This window comes from Arvicola amphibius, chromosome 11 (assembly GCF_903992535.2).
Source record: "Arvicola amphibius chromosome 11, mArvAmp1.2, whole genome shotgun sequence".
In the NCBI taxonomy this organism is placed as follows: domain Eukaryota; kingdom Metazoa; phylum Chordata; class Mammalia; order Rodentia; family Cricetidae; genus Arvicola; species Arvicola amphibius.
This window is the reverse complement of record NC_052057.2, coordinates 90,217,182-90,234,637: the sequence shown is the minus strand read 5'-3', so window position 1 is coordinate 90,234,637 and position 17,456 is coordinate 90,217,182. Positions and strand designations below refer to the sequence as shown.

The 17,456-nt window shown below is 42.8% G+C and overlaps 1 protein-coding gene across 1 annotated transcript; it reads left to right on the top strand.

The window, feature by feature from the left end:
• The first annotated feature begins 4,169 nt into the window (after positions 1-4,169).
• LOC119826684 (coatomer subunit epsilon-like) lies at positions 4,170-5,091 on the top strand. The gene is given in 3 exon segments (XM_038348119.1): positions 4,170-4,824; positions 4,827-4,871; positions 4,874-5,091. Coding segments are annotated over 3 exon segments (909 nt in total). The 3' UTR covers positions 5,083-5,091.
• The last annotated feature ends 12,365 nt before the right edge of the window (positions 5,092-17,456 follow it).

Below are 17,456 nucleotides of genomic sequence, written 5' to 3'. Positions count from 1 at the left end.
CTAGCTCATAGGACCTTCCCACAGTTTTGGGGCATAGCATCTATCCTCTGTCTCCAAAGCTGAAAAAGATGCATGGAATTCTCATGTCACATCTTAATGGTTCTGCAAACTCAGCTGGGCAACTCCCTCACATTTTAGGACTCATAATCATAATTGTGAGTAGTATATATAATATCCCCCATCTCACCTGTCAGAATGGCTAAGATCAAAACCACAAGTGACAGCTCATGTTGGAAAGGATGTGGTGCAAGGGGAACTCCCCTTCTCCTCCTCCTCCTCTACTGCTGGTGGGAGTGCAAACTTGTACAGTCACTTTGGAAATTGATATGGCAGTTTCTCAGAAAATTGAGAATCAATCTGCCTCAAAACTCAGATATACCACACCTGGGCATCCACTCAAAGGATGCATATAACCTTCCTACCACAAGGACACTTGCTCAACTATGCTCATAGCAGCTTTATTCATAATAGTCAGAAACTGGAAACAACCTAGATGCCCTTCAACCAGAGAATGGATAAAGAAAATGTACATTTACACAATGGAGTATTACTCAGCTATTAGAAGCAATGACATCATGAAATTTGCAGGCAAATGTACGGAACTAGAAAAAATCACCCTGAGTGAGGTAACCCAGACCCAAAAAGACAAACATGGGATGTACTCACTTATTAGTGGATATTAGGTGTTTAGTAAAGGTCATTCATGCTACAATTCACAGAGCTAGAAAGACTAAATAACAAGAAGGGCTCAAGGGGGCATAGATTTCCCTGAGAAGAAGAAATAGAGTAGATTTTGCAAGTGGACTGGGTGCAGGTGGGGGTGAGAAAAGGAGAGATCAGGTGGGGGAAGATGGAGATAGATAGAGTATCCTGGAAGATCCCACTGGAATTAGAGACCTAGTGCAACGGAAACTCCCTGGAATCTACGAGGGTGACCCTAGCGAAGACTCTGAGTAATGGCAGATGCGGAGTCAGCTGACTATCTTCTGTAACCCAGCAGGGCTTCCAGTGGTGTAAGAGTTTGTATTCCCACAGCAATAGATGAGTGTTCCCCTTACCACACATTCCCACCAGCAGCTGTTGTCACTTGCTTTATTGAATTTGGTCATTCTGAATGCTCACAGTATCTCAAAGTAGTTTTGATTTACATTTCCCTGGTTACTAAGGATGTTGAGCACATCTTTAACTATCGATAGGCCCTGTTAAGAATTCTGTTTAGGAGGCAGAGACCTGCAGCCGAGCACTGGGTTGAGCTCCCAAAGTCCAGTTGAAAGTGGGAGGAATGAGAATATGAGCAAAAAGGTCAAAAACATGATGGGGATGCCCACTGAGAGAGTTTACCTGAGCAAATGGGAGCTCACCAACTGCAGTTGGACAGGGAAGGAACCACCATAATACCTCTGAATGTGGGTGACAGGTGTATGGCTGGGTCAGACTGCGGGGCCATTGTCAGTGGGACCAGGATTTATCCTTACTGCTTGTACTGGCTTTTTGGGAACTTATTCCCTCTGGATGGATACCTTGCTTAGCCTAGATACAGTAGGGAGAGCCTTGGACCTTCCTCAAAGCAATGTGCCTTACCATCTCTGAAGAGTGGATGGGGGGTGAGGTGGGGAGAAAGGTAGAGGGAATGGAAGGAGAGGAGGGAGTGGGAACTGGGATTGGTATGTAAAATGAAAAAAGATAGTTTCTTTTCTTTTTAAAAAAGAAAAGAAAAAGAAAAAAAGAATTCTGTTTAGATCTATACACCATCTTTAAATGTGTTATTTATTTTCTTGACATCTCGTGAGATGGAACTCATACCTGACACTGCTTGGGTAGCCAAGAAACAGAGACTGGATATCCCAGAGACCTGGAGAAAAATCAAATGCTATTGATTAAAGACAGACAGGAAGAAAGGAAGGAAGGAAGGAAGGAAGGAAGGAAGGAAGGAAGGAAGGAAGGAAGGAAGGAAGGAGGGAAGGAGGGAAGGAGGGAAGGAGGGAAGGAGGGAAGGAAAGAAAATGACTCCTAATAGTATTCTGCTTTACATCAGCCATCATCAGAGAAGCTTCCTCCTGCAACAGATAAGAACACATGCAAGAGAGAGAGACAGACAGACAGACAGCCAAACATTACAGAGAAAGACAGACAGACAGACAGATAGACAGACAGAAATACATAGACAGACCAACCTTGGAACACACAGTCCTAAATAAGATGTCAACATCAAATCCTTCCACTAAACTCAGGGAACCCTGAGGAGGAGGCAGAAGTTGTGGAGACAGAGGGAAAGAAGACACCAGGAGGACAAGGACCTCTAAAACAATGAAGCAAACTCATAAGACTTCACAGACACTGAAACAGCATTCACGGGACCTACACAATTCACAGGACCTACGCTAGGTCCCCTCCATATGTACTATAGCTTTTAGCTTAGTGCTTTTATAGGACTCCTAAATGTGTGAATGAGTGGGTCTCTGATCCTTGTGCCTGTTCCTGGGGATTTTTTATTTTTCTGTTGACTTGGCTTATCCAACTTTGATAGGATGGTTTTTGTTTTATCGTATATTTTATTTTGCTATGCTTTGTTGATATCTCTTAGAAGCCCATGCTTTTCTAATGAGAGACAGAAAGAATAGATGTGGATGTGAGAGGAGGTGAGGAGGAACTGAGAGGAGAGAGGGGAAACTATTCAGGTTTCATTGCGTGGTAAAATAATCTATGTTTAATAAAAGGGGGAAATCTGTTTAGACCTGTACTCCATTTAAATTGGATTGTGTGTTTTCTCGATGTCCAGTTTTGTACCGGCGGGCACCGGCGGAAATGTACCGGCAGGTACCGGCAGTACTGGCGGTCGGAGGGGTTAGGGAATAACCAAGATAGTCCTTTTATAATAAATCAGTTTTAATAACAGGGGAAATAAGGGAACTTACAGAACCAAGGGTCCAGCGGAGCAGAAGGTAACGCGGGGGAAAGAAAACGGGGCTCCTCCCGGCACCCCGATGCTATTTAAGGGGTATCCTACCACGCTGGGGCAGCCACGCTCCTGAACGCAGGGATTGGGCCAGCTGCCCCAACATCTCCCCCTTTTGTCTAAATAAGGCAGATTCAGAAATCAAATACAACTATATACAACAGGAACAGATCATATAAAATTACAAGAAGCAAACAATATCAGGCGAGGAGCATATAACAAAAAAAAAATTTTCTAATCACTCTACTTTGGGAAGTCTAAATAATGTAGAAGGTAGCTACCATTATCTAATCTTCAACCCCATCAAAGATCTGAGAAGGAAAGTAATATTACCAAAGCAACCAGGAAGCACAAACGAGAAACTTCCAAAATGTGCAACAGAAGACAGAGACAATTGACTACCTGGGCAACCACACGAAGTCTTGATAGCAATGTTGAGGCAACCAACTTTGGCTGAGGCCTGAAAAAACCTGACATACCATAATACAATGGCAAGGAACCTTTAGTAGAACTATCCTTATCCTGTCTTGGCAAGATAAGACAATTCTGTTTTATCCACTTATGGATTGGGCCAGCTGCCCCAACACAGTTTCTTTTTAAGATATATATATATATATATATATATATATATATATATATATATATATATATGATATTAACCCTCTATTGGATGTTTCTTAGTAAAAACTTTTTCTCAGTTTGTAACTGGCTGCTTTATCCCAAGGATGGTGTTCTTTGCCATTCAGAAGATTTTCTATTTCATGAGGTCCCATCTCTCATTGTTTGCTCTTAGTGCTTATGCTATCAATGTTCTGTTCAAAACCTCGTTTCCTGTACCAGTGAGTTGAGGGCTCTTCCTTTCACTTCTGTCAAATTCACTCTATCTGCTGTATGTTGAGGTCTTTGATCTACTCAGGGTTGAGTTTTGTCCAGTTAAGTATGGATCTATTTGTTCTCTTTTCCCTGCAGCCATCCAGTTTGAGCAGCACCATTTGTTGAAGATATTGTTTTTCTCCCAGTGTGCATTTCTGGCTTCTTTATCAAAAATCTGTTGTCCTTGGGTGTGTGGACTTGTGTCTGGGTCTTCAGTTTGATTCCATTGATCAATGTACCTGTTTTTATGTCAGCGTCACACTGGAGTTATTATTATAACTCTGTAGTACCTGTTGAAATTAGGGATAGTGAGGACAGGACTGTGTTCAGGGGTGGCGACATGGCTCCTCCGGCTCCCAGCGCGGCCTCTGGCAGCTCCGGAGATGTAGACGAGCTATCCGACGTGAAGAACGCTTTTTACATCGGCAGCTACCAGCAGTGCATCAATGAGGTGCAGCAAGTGAAACTATCCAATCCCGAGAGAGAAGTGGGGAGGGATGTCTTCCTGAACAGAGCATACATTGCACAGAGGAAGTATGGCATGGTCCTGGACGAGATCAAGCCCTCCTCAGCCCCAGAGCTCCAGGCTGTGCGCATGTTTGCTGACTACCTTGCCACTGAAAACCGGAGGGTTGCCATTGTGGTGGAGCTGGACCGTGAGATGAGCAGGAATGTGGATGTGACCAATACCACCTTCCTGCTCATGGCTGCCTCTGTCTACTTCCGTGACCAGAATCCAGATGCAGCCCTGCGCGCCCTGCACCAGGGCAGCAGCTTCGAGTGCACGGCCATGACAGTTCAGATCCTCCTCAAGCTGGACAGGCTGGACCTAGCCCGGAAGGAGCTGATGCAGGACCAAGATGAGGATGCCACCCTCACCCAGCTAGCCACTGCCTGGGTCAACCTGGCTATGGGTGGTGAGAAGCTGCAAGAAGCCTACTACATCTTCCAGGAGCTGGCTGATAAGTGCTCACACACGCTGCTGCTGCTCAATGGCCGGCAGCTTGTCACTCAGCACAGGGCCGCTGGGAGACTGCCGAAGGCAGGAGGCTCTAGACAAGGACAGTAGCCATCCCAAGACCCTCATCAACCTTATTGTTTTGTCCCAGCACCTAGGCAAGCCCCCTGAGGTGACAAACCGATACCTGTCGCAGCTGAAGGACGCACACAGGACCTATCCCTTCATCAAGGAGTACCACACCAAGGAGAATGATTTTGATCGTCTTGCTCTACAGTATGCACCCAGTGCCTGACGATGCCCCTGGTGACCCCAACTGTGTGCCAGATGTTATCCTCACTTCCTTGTCTACCAATAAAGTCTGTTCATCTTCAGAAAGAAAGTAAGTAAATAAATAAATAAATAAGTAAATAAATAAATAAATAAGGGATAGTGATTTCATCAGTTCTTTTACTACTCAGGAGTGTTTTAGCTATCCTGGGTTTTTAGTGTTTACATATGAAGCTGAAAGTTGTCCTTTCAAGTTCTATGAAGAATTGGCCAAATTTTGATGGGGAATTCACTGAATCTATAGATTGGTTTTGGTAGAATGGCCATCTTTACTATATTAATCCTGCCAGATCTTGAGCATGCAAGATCTTTCTGTCTTGCTCAATTTCTTTATTCAGTATCTTCTTTCACTAGCCTAAGTAGTGTTATCCCAAGATATTATTTGTTGTGGAATATTAATTTAATATATGTTAACATTTGTTTGTGCTGTGGAATATTTGTTTAATGATGTAAAGATGTGTTATGTTCGTTTATGTTGCATTCGTTTAATTCTGTAAAGCTGTGTTGCTTTGCCTGTCTAAAACACCTGTTTGGCCTAATAAAAAGCTGAATGGTCAGTAACTAGGCAGGAGAAAGGATAGATGGGGCTGGCGGGCAGATTGTATAAAAGAGAAATCTGGGAAGAAAAGGATCAAGGAACAAGAAAAAGGAGGAGAGGATGACATCAGGGGCCAGCCACCCAGCCACACAGCAAGCCATGGAATAAGAGGTAAAGGAAGGTATATAGAATAAAGAAAGATAAAAAGCCAGAGGCAAAAGGAAGGTGAGATAATCTGAGTTAGAAAAGCTGGCTAGCAAAACAATCCTATACAATAAAGGTTCTTCTGGAGGCATTACCATCCTTGACTTCAAACTCTATTACAGAGCTACAGTAATGAAAACAGCCTGGTATTGGCATAAAAACAAAGATGTTGACCAATGGAATCGAATCAAAGATCTGAATATTAATACACAAACCTATGAATACCTGATTTCTGACAAAGGAGCTAAAATTATAAATGGAATAAAGAAAGCATCTTCAACAAATGGTGCTGGCAGAACTGGATGTCAACCTGTAGAAGAATAAAAATAGATCCATATCTATCACCATGCACAAAACTCAAATCCAAATGGTTTAAAGACCTCAATATAAATCTGACCACACAGAACCTGATAGAAAAGAAAGTGGGAAGTAGTCTGTAACACATGGGCACAGGAGACCACTTCCTACGTAGAACCCCAGTGGCACAGATAATAAGAGCAACAATGAATAAATGGGACCTCCTGAAACTGAGAAGCTTCTGTAATGCAAAGGACATTGTCATTAAGACAAAAAGGCAGTCTACTGAATGGGAGAAGATCTTCACCAACCCTGCATCAGACAAAGGTCTGATCTCCAAAATACATAAAGAACTCAAGAAACTAGACATTAATGCCGGGCGGTGGTGGCACACACCTTTAATCCCAGCACTCGGGAGGCAGAGGCAGGCGGATCTCTGAGTTCGAGGCCAGCCTGGTCTACAAGAGCTAGTTCCAGGACAGGCTCTAGAAACTACAGGGAAACCCTGTCTCGAAAAACCAAAAAAAAAAAAAAAAAAAAAAAAGAAACTAGACATTAAAACCCTAATTAACCCAATTAAAAAATGGGGTACTGAACTGAACAGAGAATTCTCAACAGAAGAAGTTCAAATGGTCAAAAGACACTTAAGGTCATGTTCAACCTCCTCAGCAATCAGGGAAATGCAAATCAAAATAACTTTGAGATATCATCTTACACCTGTCAGAATGGCTAAAATCAAAAACACCAATGATAGCCTATGTTGGAGAGGATGTGGAGTAAGGGGAACACTCATCCATTGTTGGTGGGAATGCAAACTTGTGTAACCACTTTGGAAATCAGTGTGGCGGTTTCTCAGGAAACTGGGAGTCAACCTACCTCAGGATCCAGCAATTCTACTCTTGGGAATATACCCAAGAGATGCCCAATCATACTACAAAAGCATTTGTTCAACTATGTTCATAGCAGCACTATCTGTAATAGCCAGAACCTGGAAACAACCTAGGTGCCCCTCAATAGAAGAATGAATAAAGAAGGTGTGGCACATACACACATTAGAGTTCTACTCAGAGGTTAAAAAAAATGACATCTTGAATTTTGCATGCAAATGGATGGAAATAGAAAACACTTTACTGAGTGAGATAACCAAGACCCAAAAAGAGGAATATGGTATGTACTCACTCATAAGTGGATTCTAGCCATAAACAAAGGATATTGAGCCTATAATTCATGATCCTAGAGAAGCTAAATAAGAAGGTGAACCCAAAGAAAAACATATATTTATCCTCCTGGATATTGGAAGTAGACAGGATGGCCGGACAAAAGTTGGGAGCAGGGGGATGGGGGTGGGGTGGGGGGAAAGTGAGATGGGGAGAGAGAAGGGAGAGGGGGAGGATTGGGGAGACCTTGGGGGAATGGAATGGTTGAGATGGAGGAAGGGTGGATATGGGAGCAAGGAAGAAGATATATTAATTAAGGGAGCCATTTTAGGGTTGGCAAGAGACTTGGCTCTAGATTTGGACACCTTGGGTTTCCAGGTGTCCAAAGAGATGTTCCCATCTAGGTCCTTGGGCAGCAGATGAAAGGGTGCCTGAACTGGCCTTATCCCATAGCCACACTGATGAATATCTTGCATATCACCATAGAACCTTCATCCGTCTATGGATGGAGATAGAGATAGAGACCCACATTGGAGCACTGGACTGATCTCCCAAGGTCCAGATGAATAGCAGAAGGAGGGAGAACATGAGCAAGGAAGTCAGGACTGCAAGGGGTGTGTCCACCCACTGAGACAGTGTGACTGATCTAATGGGAGCTCATCAAGGCCAGCTGGACAGGGACTGAACGAGCATGTGATCAGACCGGACTCTCTGAACGTGACTGACAATAAGGGCTGACTGAGAAGCCAATGATAATGGCACTGGGTTTTGATTCTACTGCATGTACTGGCTTTTTGGGAGCCTAGTCTGTTTGGATGCATACCTTCCTAGACCTGGATGGAGGGGGAGGGCCTTGGACTTCCCACAGGACAGGGCACCCTGACTTCTCTTAGGACTGGAGAGGGAGGGGGAGGGGAGAATGGGAGGAGGGGAGGAGGTGGAAATTTTTAATAAATAAATAAATTTTAAAAAGAACAACTTTTACAACAAAATAAGTTGAAGTTAAAAAAGAATATATATATATATTTTCAAAAAAAGAAAAGCTGGCTAGAAATAAGCCCAGCTAAAACCAGGCATTTGTAAGAAAGAATGAACCTCCATGTATTATTTTAGGGGGGAGCTGAGTAGCAGGACCCCAAAGAGTAAAAGAGCCAATGTAGTTAAAGAAAAGAAAAAAACCAAAAACCTACAATTACTTTTTGAGGCTACTGTGAACTTTATTGTTTCCTTAATTTTTTTGTTTACTCATTGCTTGTCATTTGTACATAGGAGCTATACTGCTAATTGAGTTTAAATTTTGTATCCTGCTATTTTACTGAAAGTGTTGATTAGCTATAAGAGTTTCCTGGTGACATGTTTAGGGTCACTTGTATATGCAGTCATATCATGTGTAATTTAGGTACTTTGCCTTCTTCCCTTCCTATTCAAATCCACCTGAACTCTCTCTGTTGTCTTACTACTCTAGAGAAGACTTCCCGTAGTGTACTGAATAAGCACATAGAGAGTGGACAACTTGTCTTGTTCCTGATTTTAGTGGAAACATGTTTTGAGTTTCTCTCTATTTAGGTTGATGCCGAGTCTGGACTTGCTGTAAAACACCTTTAATATGTTGAGATATGTCCCCTGTATCTCTAGTCTCTCAAGAAATTTTATCAAGAAAGGGTGTTAGATTTTCTCAAAGGCCTTTTCTACATAGAATATGTTTTTTCTTTGGTGCATATATCTTGTGGATTACATGTATCCGTTTACATATGTTGAACCATTCTAGCATATCTGGGATAAAGCCTACTTGAACACGGTAGATGACTGGGTTTTTTTTGTTTTTTTTTTTTTTTTTTTTTTTTGGTTTTTCGAGACAGGGTTTCCCTGTAGTTTCTAGCATCTGTCCTGGAACTAGCTCTTGTAGACCAAGCTGGCCTCCAACTCAGAGATCCGCCTGCCTCTGCCTCCCGAGCGCTGGAATTAAAGGTGTGCACCACCACCGCCCGGCTGATGACTGTTGTTTTTAACAAAATCTCAATCATTTGATTTTACCAATAAAGACTCCAGAGCCAGATGCTAGTGTGAAAGCCTGCTAGCTCAAAGAGGAAGAGAAAGTACCCAGGTGACCTTCCTCCTTAGCCAACATCCCTGAAAAAAAACTCTTTTCTCCTATGCCATCTCAAACAAAACCCTCAAACAAAATGTCCCTCCCTTCTGCTTCCTGTGATGCTCTCCATCCATCCTCCTGACTCCCTCTTACTCTCTATGGTTCTATCTTGTACGCTTCCTGTCTACTGGTTGCTTGCTCTGCCTCTTGACTTATGGCTGACTTTATTTAAAGTTTATACTATTCAAGCAGAACGCTCTTGGATTAAAGGTGTGTGCTAGGGCTGAGCCACACCACAACTAGAAACAGGTTTTTTTTTTTTTTTTTTTAGTAAATAACACAATCAACGGTTCACAGTGTGATTAAATATCCTGCAATAGATGATTTTTTATTAACTTCTTATATTTTGTTTGCAAGTATTTTATTGAGATTTTTTTTGCATCAATCTTAATAACAGAAATTGGTTTGTACCATACCTGCTTGCCTGCTGCCATGCTCCCTGCCATGATAATAACGGACCATTTCCCAGGGAGAGTGCTTAAGGTGTTAAGATTGGAAACAATGGGACGGGGTAAGAAAAGAAGGCTGCCATCCCCAGCACTGGGCTCCTATAGTCTATTATACCTACTATACTGTATTTATCTTTCTGTGCCTGGTTTATTTTACTTAACATAGTCGCCTCCATTTCTGGTGCCATCTGTAGTCTTTCCAGAAATCAGCAAATGTTCGGGTTATGGGAAACCAGACTATGTGAATGGCCAGTTTTCCCCCCCTTCCCCTCCCAAACTCTCAGTACTCCAGCATCTCCAAACTGAACTCTAAAGAAGACAAAATACACAAGGAAGAATAAGGTTAATAAAAGAAGGGATATGTGTTGGAAATAGAGAGAGGGCTGGGCATGACGTACATACCTTTAATCCCAGAACGTGGGAGGAAGAGGCAGGCAGCTCTCTATGAGTTCGAGGCCAGCCTGGTGTATAGAACTCCAAGTCAGCCAGAGCTACACAAGGAGACCTTGTCTCAAAAGAGAGAAAGGAGGGCTGAGATAGAGACAACCTCAGGGATAATTCTGATAATAATGGTGACTTCAAGGTCTGCATGACCCAAGAGTCAGGACCAAGTGAAGGGAGTCACATTCAGTCATTGCTGCTCTGGGGTGGTTCAGAAACACCACTCACCAGAGTTATCACACATAGAAAGCATTGTTCCTGATTAAATATAGGTGTGCTGTGTTGTGGCTTGGATATGAAATGTCTCCCCCAAGGCTCATGTGTTTGGTTAAAGTCTGTGATACTGAAAGTCGATTGAATCACAGGGACACTAACCTCATCAAATTCACTGCTGCCTCATACTGATACCAGGTAAATAAAAGGCCTCTCTTGGGGTTCTCAGCCTCATTAACAAAAGAATTTAAGGTTAGAATCAAATGAAAGTTCAAGGACAATTTTATTGAAGTTTAAAATAAAAATCCCAGGGCAGACAAACTGCAAATCTCAGCAGCTTCCCAGAGGATGAGAATATAGAAGAGAAGGAAAAACAAAACAAAACAAAATGCTGTTTGAGGTAAACCAGCCTGAAGGTCAGCCTCGTAGCAGACAAGCGGCCACATGGCAGGAAGGCGAGCCCACGTGTTAGAAAAAGCACGCATAAGCTCTGCTCAGCATCAGACAGAAAAAGAAGAGAAGAGGAAACGAAGACCTTTCTGAGTCGACTCAGAAAGGGGAACAGGCCCAAGAGGACCTCAAGGTAGCTTGTCGGGACTGCCCTAGGGGGTGGGAATTCTGGATAGGCAAGAACAATGGTTTCTCTTTTCTCTTTAACAAGGCCTCAGGTAAACCTGTCCTTCTGAGGGGAAGGGACAGGGGGTGGCCCCTTGGACAGATTATTAACCAGTCCAACCGGATTCTTACTTAAGGGAGAAGATGGCTCCACCGAGAGGCAGATTCCAATGTTTTCACTGGGAGGTAATAGCTTTCCCCAATGGGCCTTCAGTGCTACTGTAACCACATTGAATAGATTGCTAGAAGATGGGGCTCAGGTGGAGGAAGCAGACCACACAAGATGTGCCTCAATAGGGTAATCTTTTGCCCTTTAGGGTATCTTTGATCTTACTTCCTGGTCACCATAAGGTGAGCAGCTAACTACCACATCCGCTTGCCAATTTCTTACAGTAATTGGATTTACCGAGGTGTTGAGAAGCTGACAAGGACAGAAAACTGGCACCGAGGAGTTGCCCCAATGCTGTGACTAGACTTAGTGATGTGGGTCAGAGACAACCGAACACATCTGCTGAAGGAATATGGAAAAGTTGGAGGATGAAAGCAAGGGAATCCTAGAATGTTATAAGCAGAACTTAATGAAGTATTCTAGTGGGCACTCAGAAGAGCAGGATGCCGACGGGAACATGGACTCTAAAGGCTGTGTTGTGTGGTCTCTGCTGGAAATGAGGCTACTCGAACTTGGACAAGGGACCCCCTCGGGCCATATTCTAACTTAACGCATCTACATTTGATCCATGCTCTGAGATTTTTGGGGGAGGTTGAACTTAGAGATGGCAAACTAATTAATCTCAAAAAGAAATCTTGGGTGCCCTGCTGCATCATGTATATAACTGGCTGTGTTAGCCAGGTTTGTAGTGAGAATCAGGGACAAAAATCAGAGGAATGTGTGTGAAAACTTTGCAATTTAGGCAGTAAAAGGGTATATTTAAAGTTAGGACCAAAAGCAGAATAGTTGTTGAAGTGGTTAGCATCTTTTTTTTAAAGTTACATAATTTTTAAAAAGATACTTTTTATCAACACAGTAAGAAATATACCTGTGACCATAAAAAGAATCAACAAAACCTCAACAGTGTAAAATGATTAACTCACCTCTCCCTGTCCCATAACCAAAAAATATCTGTTGCCTTCAGCAGTAAAATGTTATCATCAAATTCTGATAGGCAAATAAGAGCGTTGTCTATAGCCCATATTGCTTTGAAGGTCCCTGGAACCCCCTTAATTAACAACTCAAAGGGAAATATCCCATGTCTGGTATTGAGCTTTTTGATTGATAATCTATGACTTCTAGGAACAGCATGAACTGCCCCCCACTCCAACGAGAATAACACTAATTAAATTCTTTTTTAAAATATAAATACATACATTCCAGAAGTTTCTGAAATAGGAGTTCCTATATGTGTGGACTTGTTAGAGAGAGTGTGTTCCTGTGGGGTGGGCTGTTGAGTTTTCAAAATCCCAAGTGCCTCTTTGCTCTCCTCCTGGTCTACAGATCAAGGTAGATGTATCTCTCAACAACTTCTCCAGCATTATGTCAGCCTTTGGGTCACCATGCTTCCTGCTATGATGATAATGGACTAAACCTCTGAACTGTAAGCCAGTCCCAATTAAATGTTTTTTTTTTATAAGAGGTGCCATGGTCATGCTGTCTCTTCACAGCAATTGAATCCTAACTAAGACAGATATCATAAGGTGAACGGCTTTCTTTCCAAACCTTCCTGTCGTCATGATATTCTACATCAACTAAGACCCAAAAGTAACAAGGTCAGATGACCACGAACTGAAACTTCTCAAATAATGAGTCAATCAATATTTTTCCTTTAAATTGTGCTTGGGCATTTTGCATAATAACAAAAGCTGAGTATCGCACACAGTGATGCTATTTTGGCCTAGAGTGTACAACCTTTGTTACAAAAGAAAAGAGCAATGACGGATCCATGTTCTAAATTTCTTACCTTATGAAACACAAGGCAGCTGAAAAGCTAAGTGGAGAGCAAAGCGTACCTTACCAAGTATCTTCCTCCCCAAAATGTTAGCTAGAAAGAACTCTTTGAGATGGAGAGGAATATCAGAACTAGCTCACAGTTTGCATATCGTGTCTCTAATCAGTTAAACTTTATCTATGTATAAATTCATTTATTTATTTCATTGTAATAGAGAGGAATAACAGAACCTGCTCAGACTTTGGTGACTCCCCATGAGAAGCCTTACATTCTCTGAGGAGCCTATAGGGATGGGGTAGGGGAAAGGTAGAATGACCAAGAAGAGAGGAGGGAATGGGAACTGGGATTGGTATGTAAAATGAGAAAAAATAGATTTTTTTTAATTAATTAAAAAACAGAAGTAGCTCACAATTTGCATACTGTGTCTCTAATTAGTTAAACTTTATGTAGAATTCATTTATAAAAAAAGAAAGAAAGAAATTCATTTATTTATTTACTCATAGTGAACTTTTTATGGTAATTAGCTGTTTATTATAAACCATAGATTAAAAACAGCAAAAGGATACTTATTATAAAAAAATAATAATAATGACATCTGGCTAAGTCCCCAATCAATCAAATATTTGCTCAGTGTGTGCCCAGAGAAAGAACATTGGCCTTTAGCGTCAGTCATTGCCAACAGAGCAGCTGAGAAGATGCTCAATTCTTTTAAAAGCTATATTCTATTGGGTTGTTTTGTTCTTGTTGTTTTAAAACTTCTTTTTATATTCTGGACACACACACACACACACACAAAAAAAACCTTTATCATAAACTTTTCAAACTATTTCTCCTAAGTCTAGCTGGGGTCCTCACAGTCGGGGCCGACTGAAGTCATCCACAGGCCCTGCTGGTGACACAAGGTGATGAAGATGAGCAAACATGTGGTGAGGAAATGAGAGAGAAAGAGAAGCAGGACTGCTTGTCACTGGAGGCCTGAGTAACATCTGAGGTTTGGTTGCTGTCAACGACCATGTCTGGGTCGACAGTCCTACTGCAGCCAAGGTCTGTGTTGACATCCATCACCCAAGTTGCCACCAAAGGCCACAAGAACCCCCCCACCCCGGGGTCTGGGCCACCGTCTGGTGCCCAAGGGCTGCACTGCCTCTGGGGCCACGTTGATCCGTGTGTCCTGTGCTACCATCCAGGGCCGTGAAGACATCTGGGCCTGAGCTGCTGCCCAGGGTCATGTCTAAGTTCTTGGCCCTATAGAATGGAGGGTTTGTGTCGATGTTGGCAGCTACTGAGGCCATCAAAAGCCTTGCTGATACCAGGCAGGGGTCCAGGCTATCACCTAAAGTGTCCAAGAGCCATAATGGTGCCTGAGGGCCATGTTGTTGCTGGAACCATGCTGATCTGGGGGCCTGTGCTGCCACCAGGGCCATTAGTGACATCCAGGCCCAAGTTGCTGCCAAGGGCCATGTCTGGGTCCACAGTCAGCTGTAGCTGAGGTCTGTGTTGATGTCTGCCATAGGAACCATACGTATTAAAATTCAAGGGCTGTGCTGAGCCAGGTCCGCCCTTCACCGGCCCTGGGAGAGCTGGCCCTGCTGCTCCTTAAAACTGCAGCAGGAGAGCGTGCCCTGCCATACATGGGAGAGCTGGTTCCCTCACCTCAGGCTTGGAAGAGCTGGCCGCAGGGCATAGGCATAGGAGAGCTGGTTCTGCCCCTCACCTGAGGAAGATGGTCCCAGCAGCCCATACTGACCAGTTCAGCTACACACAGGCCCACATCCTGGGTATCAGGTTGGTTCACCCTACCATTTATCCCATCTATGACCGGCTGGAGTGCACTAAAGACTGGTCCTGTGGAACAATAACTGCAGGATCTCCATGACTTGGGGCAACAGCAGAATATTCAAGAGCAGTTCCAGTGAGGGTACAGTTATAATGGTGGGCCAGAGGCCAGAGGCTTTGAACCAGAACAATGACTCATTGAAATGAACATTTTGCAGGTGGGGCTGAACAGACAAAAGGTACACTGTGTGACCATTGTAACTCCCAATGCCACTAGGAGGAATGGAGAGGTGTGGGAGAGGAGGGGAAAACAGAGGAGCTAGATGGTTTTTTACTTGCTTGTTTCACTTTTATTGGGGGGGGCTTTTGATTTGGGAGGGTATTTGGGGGGGGGTTCTTTTGGGAGAGGAACACTACAGGGATGAGGGGTGGATATGGAGGGACTGGGAGGTGAATGGGATTAGGGTGCATGATGTAAAATTCCAAAAGAATTATGATAGATATATCATAATTTTTACCTTCATTATATTAATAGTGCCAGGTCCAAAGGAAAGTCCAATTCCCCAAACTCCAAAAGGCAGTTCAAATACCCAGAAATGAACTCAGCTGGGCTACAGGAGAATTTCTGGTGGTTTAGATAAAAGCCAGAACCCCTCAGGAACTTGTGAAACTGATTCCCATCTGCCAAAAGGGGCCATTGCCCTGGCCTCTGGCAAAAGGGACATGTAGCTCTCCAATTAACATATACCTGTGGCTCCTGTCAGCCAATCAAGGTCCATGTAAAACTTCAGGCGCCTCTTTTTAAACTCCCATGCCCGTCTCCTGGCCCTTCCTTGCCCACACTCCAGCTGCTCACCCTTCTCATAACCTAGCTGTTCCCACTACTCTGGGCTCTGCTCTGCTGTGCTCTTCATGTTCTCTGTTCCCCGCTCCCAGCCATTCTCCCCTCTTTCATAGACTGGACAGTCTTGGCCAAGTCCAGTCTGCTGGCCATGATTAGTCCACTTCATTCTCTCTCTGCTCTGGATTCTTCCAGATGCCACTGGCTGTTCTCTCTCTCATTGTCTCATATCTACAAAACAAAAATAACAAATCTTCCCCTTAAGCTACCATAAAGTGGTCATGCGGGCAGATTCTTTACTGCATTCCCTCTGCCACATACATCTTGTGCCAAAACCTTCACATACAAACAGCATCTTTTAAAAAAGACCAGAATTTTACATTTAAATTGTAAAAACTTCTCATAGGGGTTTTCTTGTCCTATGAAATCTTTGCTAAGCTCAAGTGGAAAAGACTATTTTCTACATTTTCTTTTATTCTATAATTTAAAGCTTTGATCAATTTCATATAGCAAATAAGCACATAAAACTGCTCACAGTCACTAGCCACCAGCAGAATTGAGAAGAAAATCCCAAGGAAATAGGTGTTGGTGAGAAAGTGTCTGAGCCTCACATGATGCAGATGGAACTGCAAAGGGACAGGACATTTTGTCAAACACCTCAGAAGCCGCTGTCCTGGAAGAGAAACCTCGGCTGCGAGAATCGGAGGAACAAGGTACATGTGTATGTTGTCTGTCTTCTTCCTGCCCTAGAGGAAGGCCTACTGAGGGAAATGGAACTCACAGAGAAACTCAGCTGTGTCCCCCTAAAGTTTTCCCATGACACTTGTTCTCTAAGTAATAAGACATTGGCTCCTGATGTCAGCTGTCCAGGGGTGACATCTTCTTGCTTTTCTCTTCATTTTTCTCTCTTTATTGTGTTTTACTTTTAAGCAATTATTGCACATTTGTGCTCTTGCTGTAAACATTTAGGCAACACAACAATGATACAAGTCAGGAAACGGGGGGGCCTTCGTTCTTACATTCGCCAACCCCATCTCCTCAGTGTAACGCTTTAGTATTCGTACAGCTCTTTTTCATTTCTGGCTTCTTTTTAATTTTTAAGATATGGTCTTACTATGTAAATCAAATGGGCTCCAAACTTACCAGCCTCCTACCTCAGCCTTTTGAATGCTGGGGATAGGAGGCAGGTATATACCATACCATAATACCCAGCTACTCTTTCTCAAAGATCTTGGTTTGGTTCAATGTTTCTAATCCATGTGAATGCTTGAACACACACACTCATGTAGAAAAATATACAGGCACAGGCATACGTGGTTTTTAAAAAAATGAATGGAATTGCATTGTGGTAATTTTTCTATCATTTGCTTTTCAACTGACTTGAATGCATATCTTAGGAAGATACATTTATATATTAAGATGATTTGATGCCTGCCACCTCTACAGTTTCCTCGTTTAATATATTCATAAAACTTAGTATAGTATAAAATTTTCAGAGTGCACTAAACTATGAATGGGCTAATCTATTCCCTTCTACAATTTTTAATTTTTCTGTGTCTTTCACATCATGCATCTCTCATTCCGTTCATTTTCCTGTTTTTTCATATCTGTTCCATCCTCCCAAAATAAAATAAGATTTAAAGGAAAAGAAGAAGAAAATAAAAGAAAAAACAATCTAGTCATGGGAGCTGTCGTGCAGCACAGTGAATCAAGCAG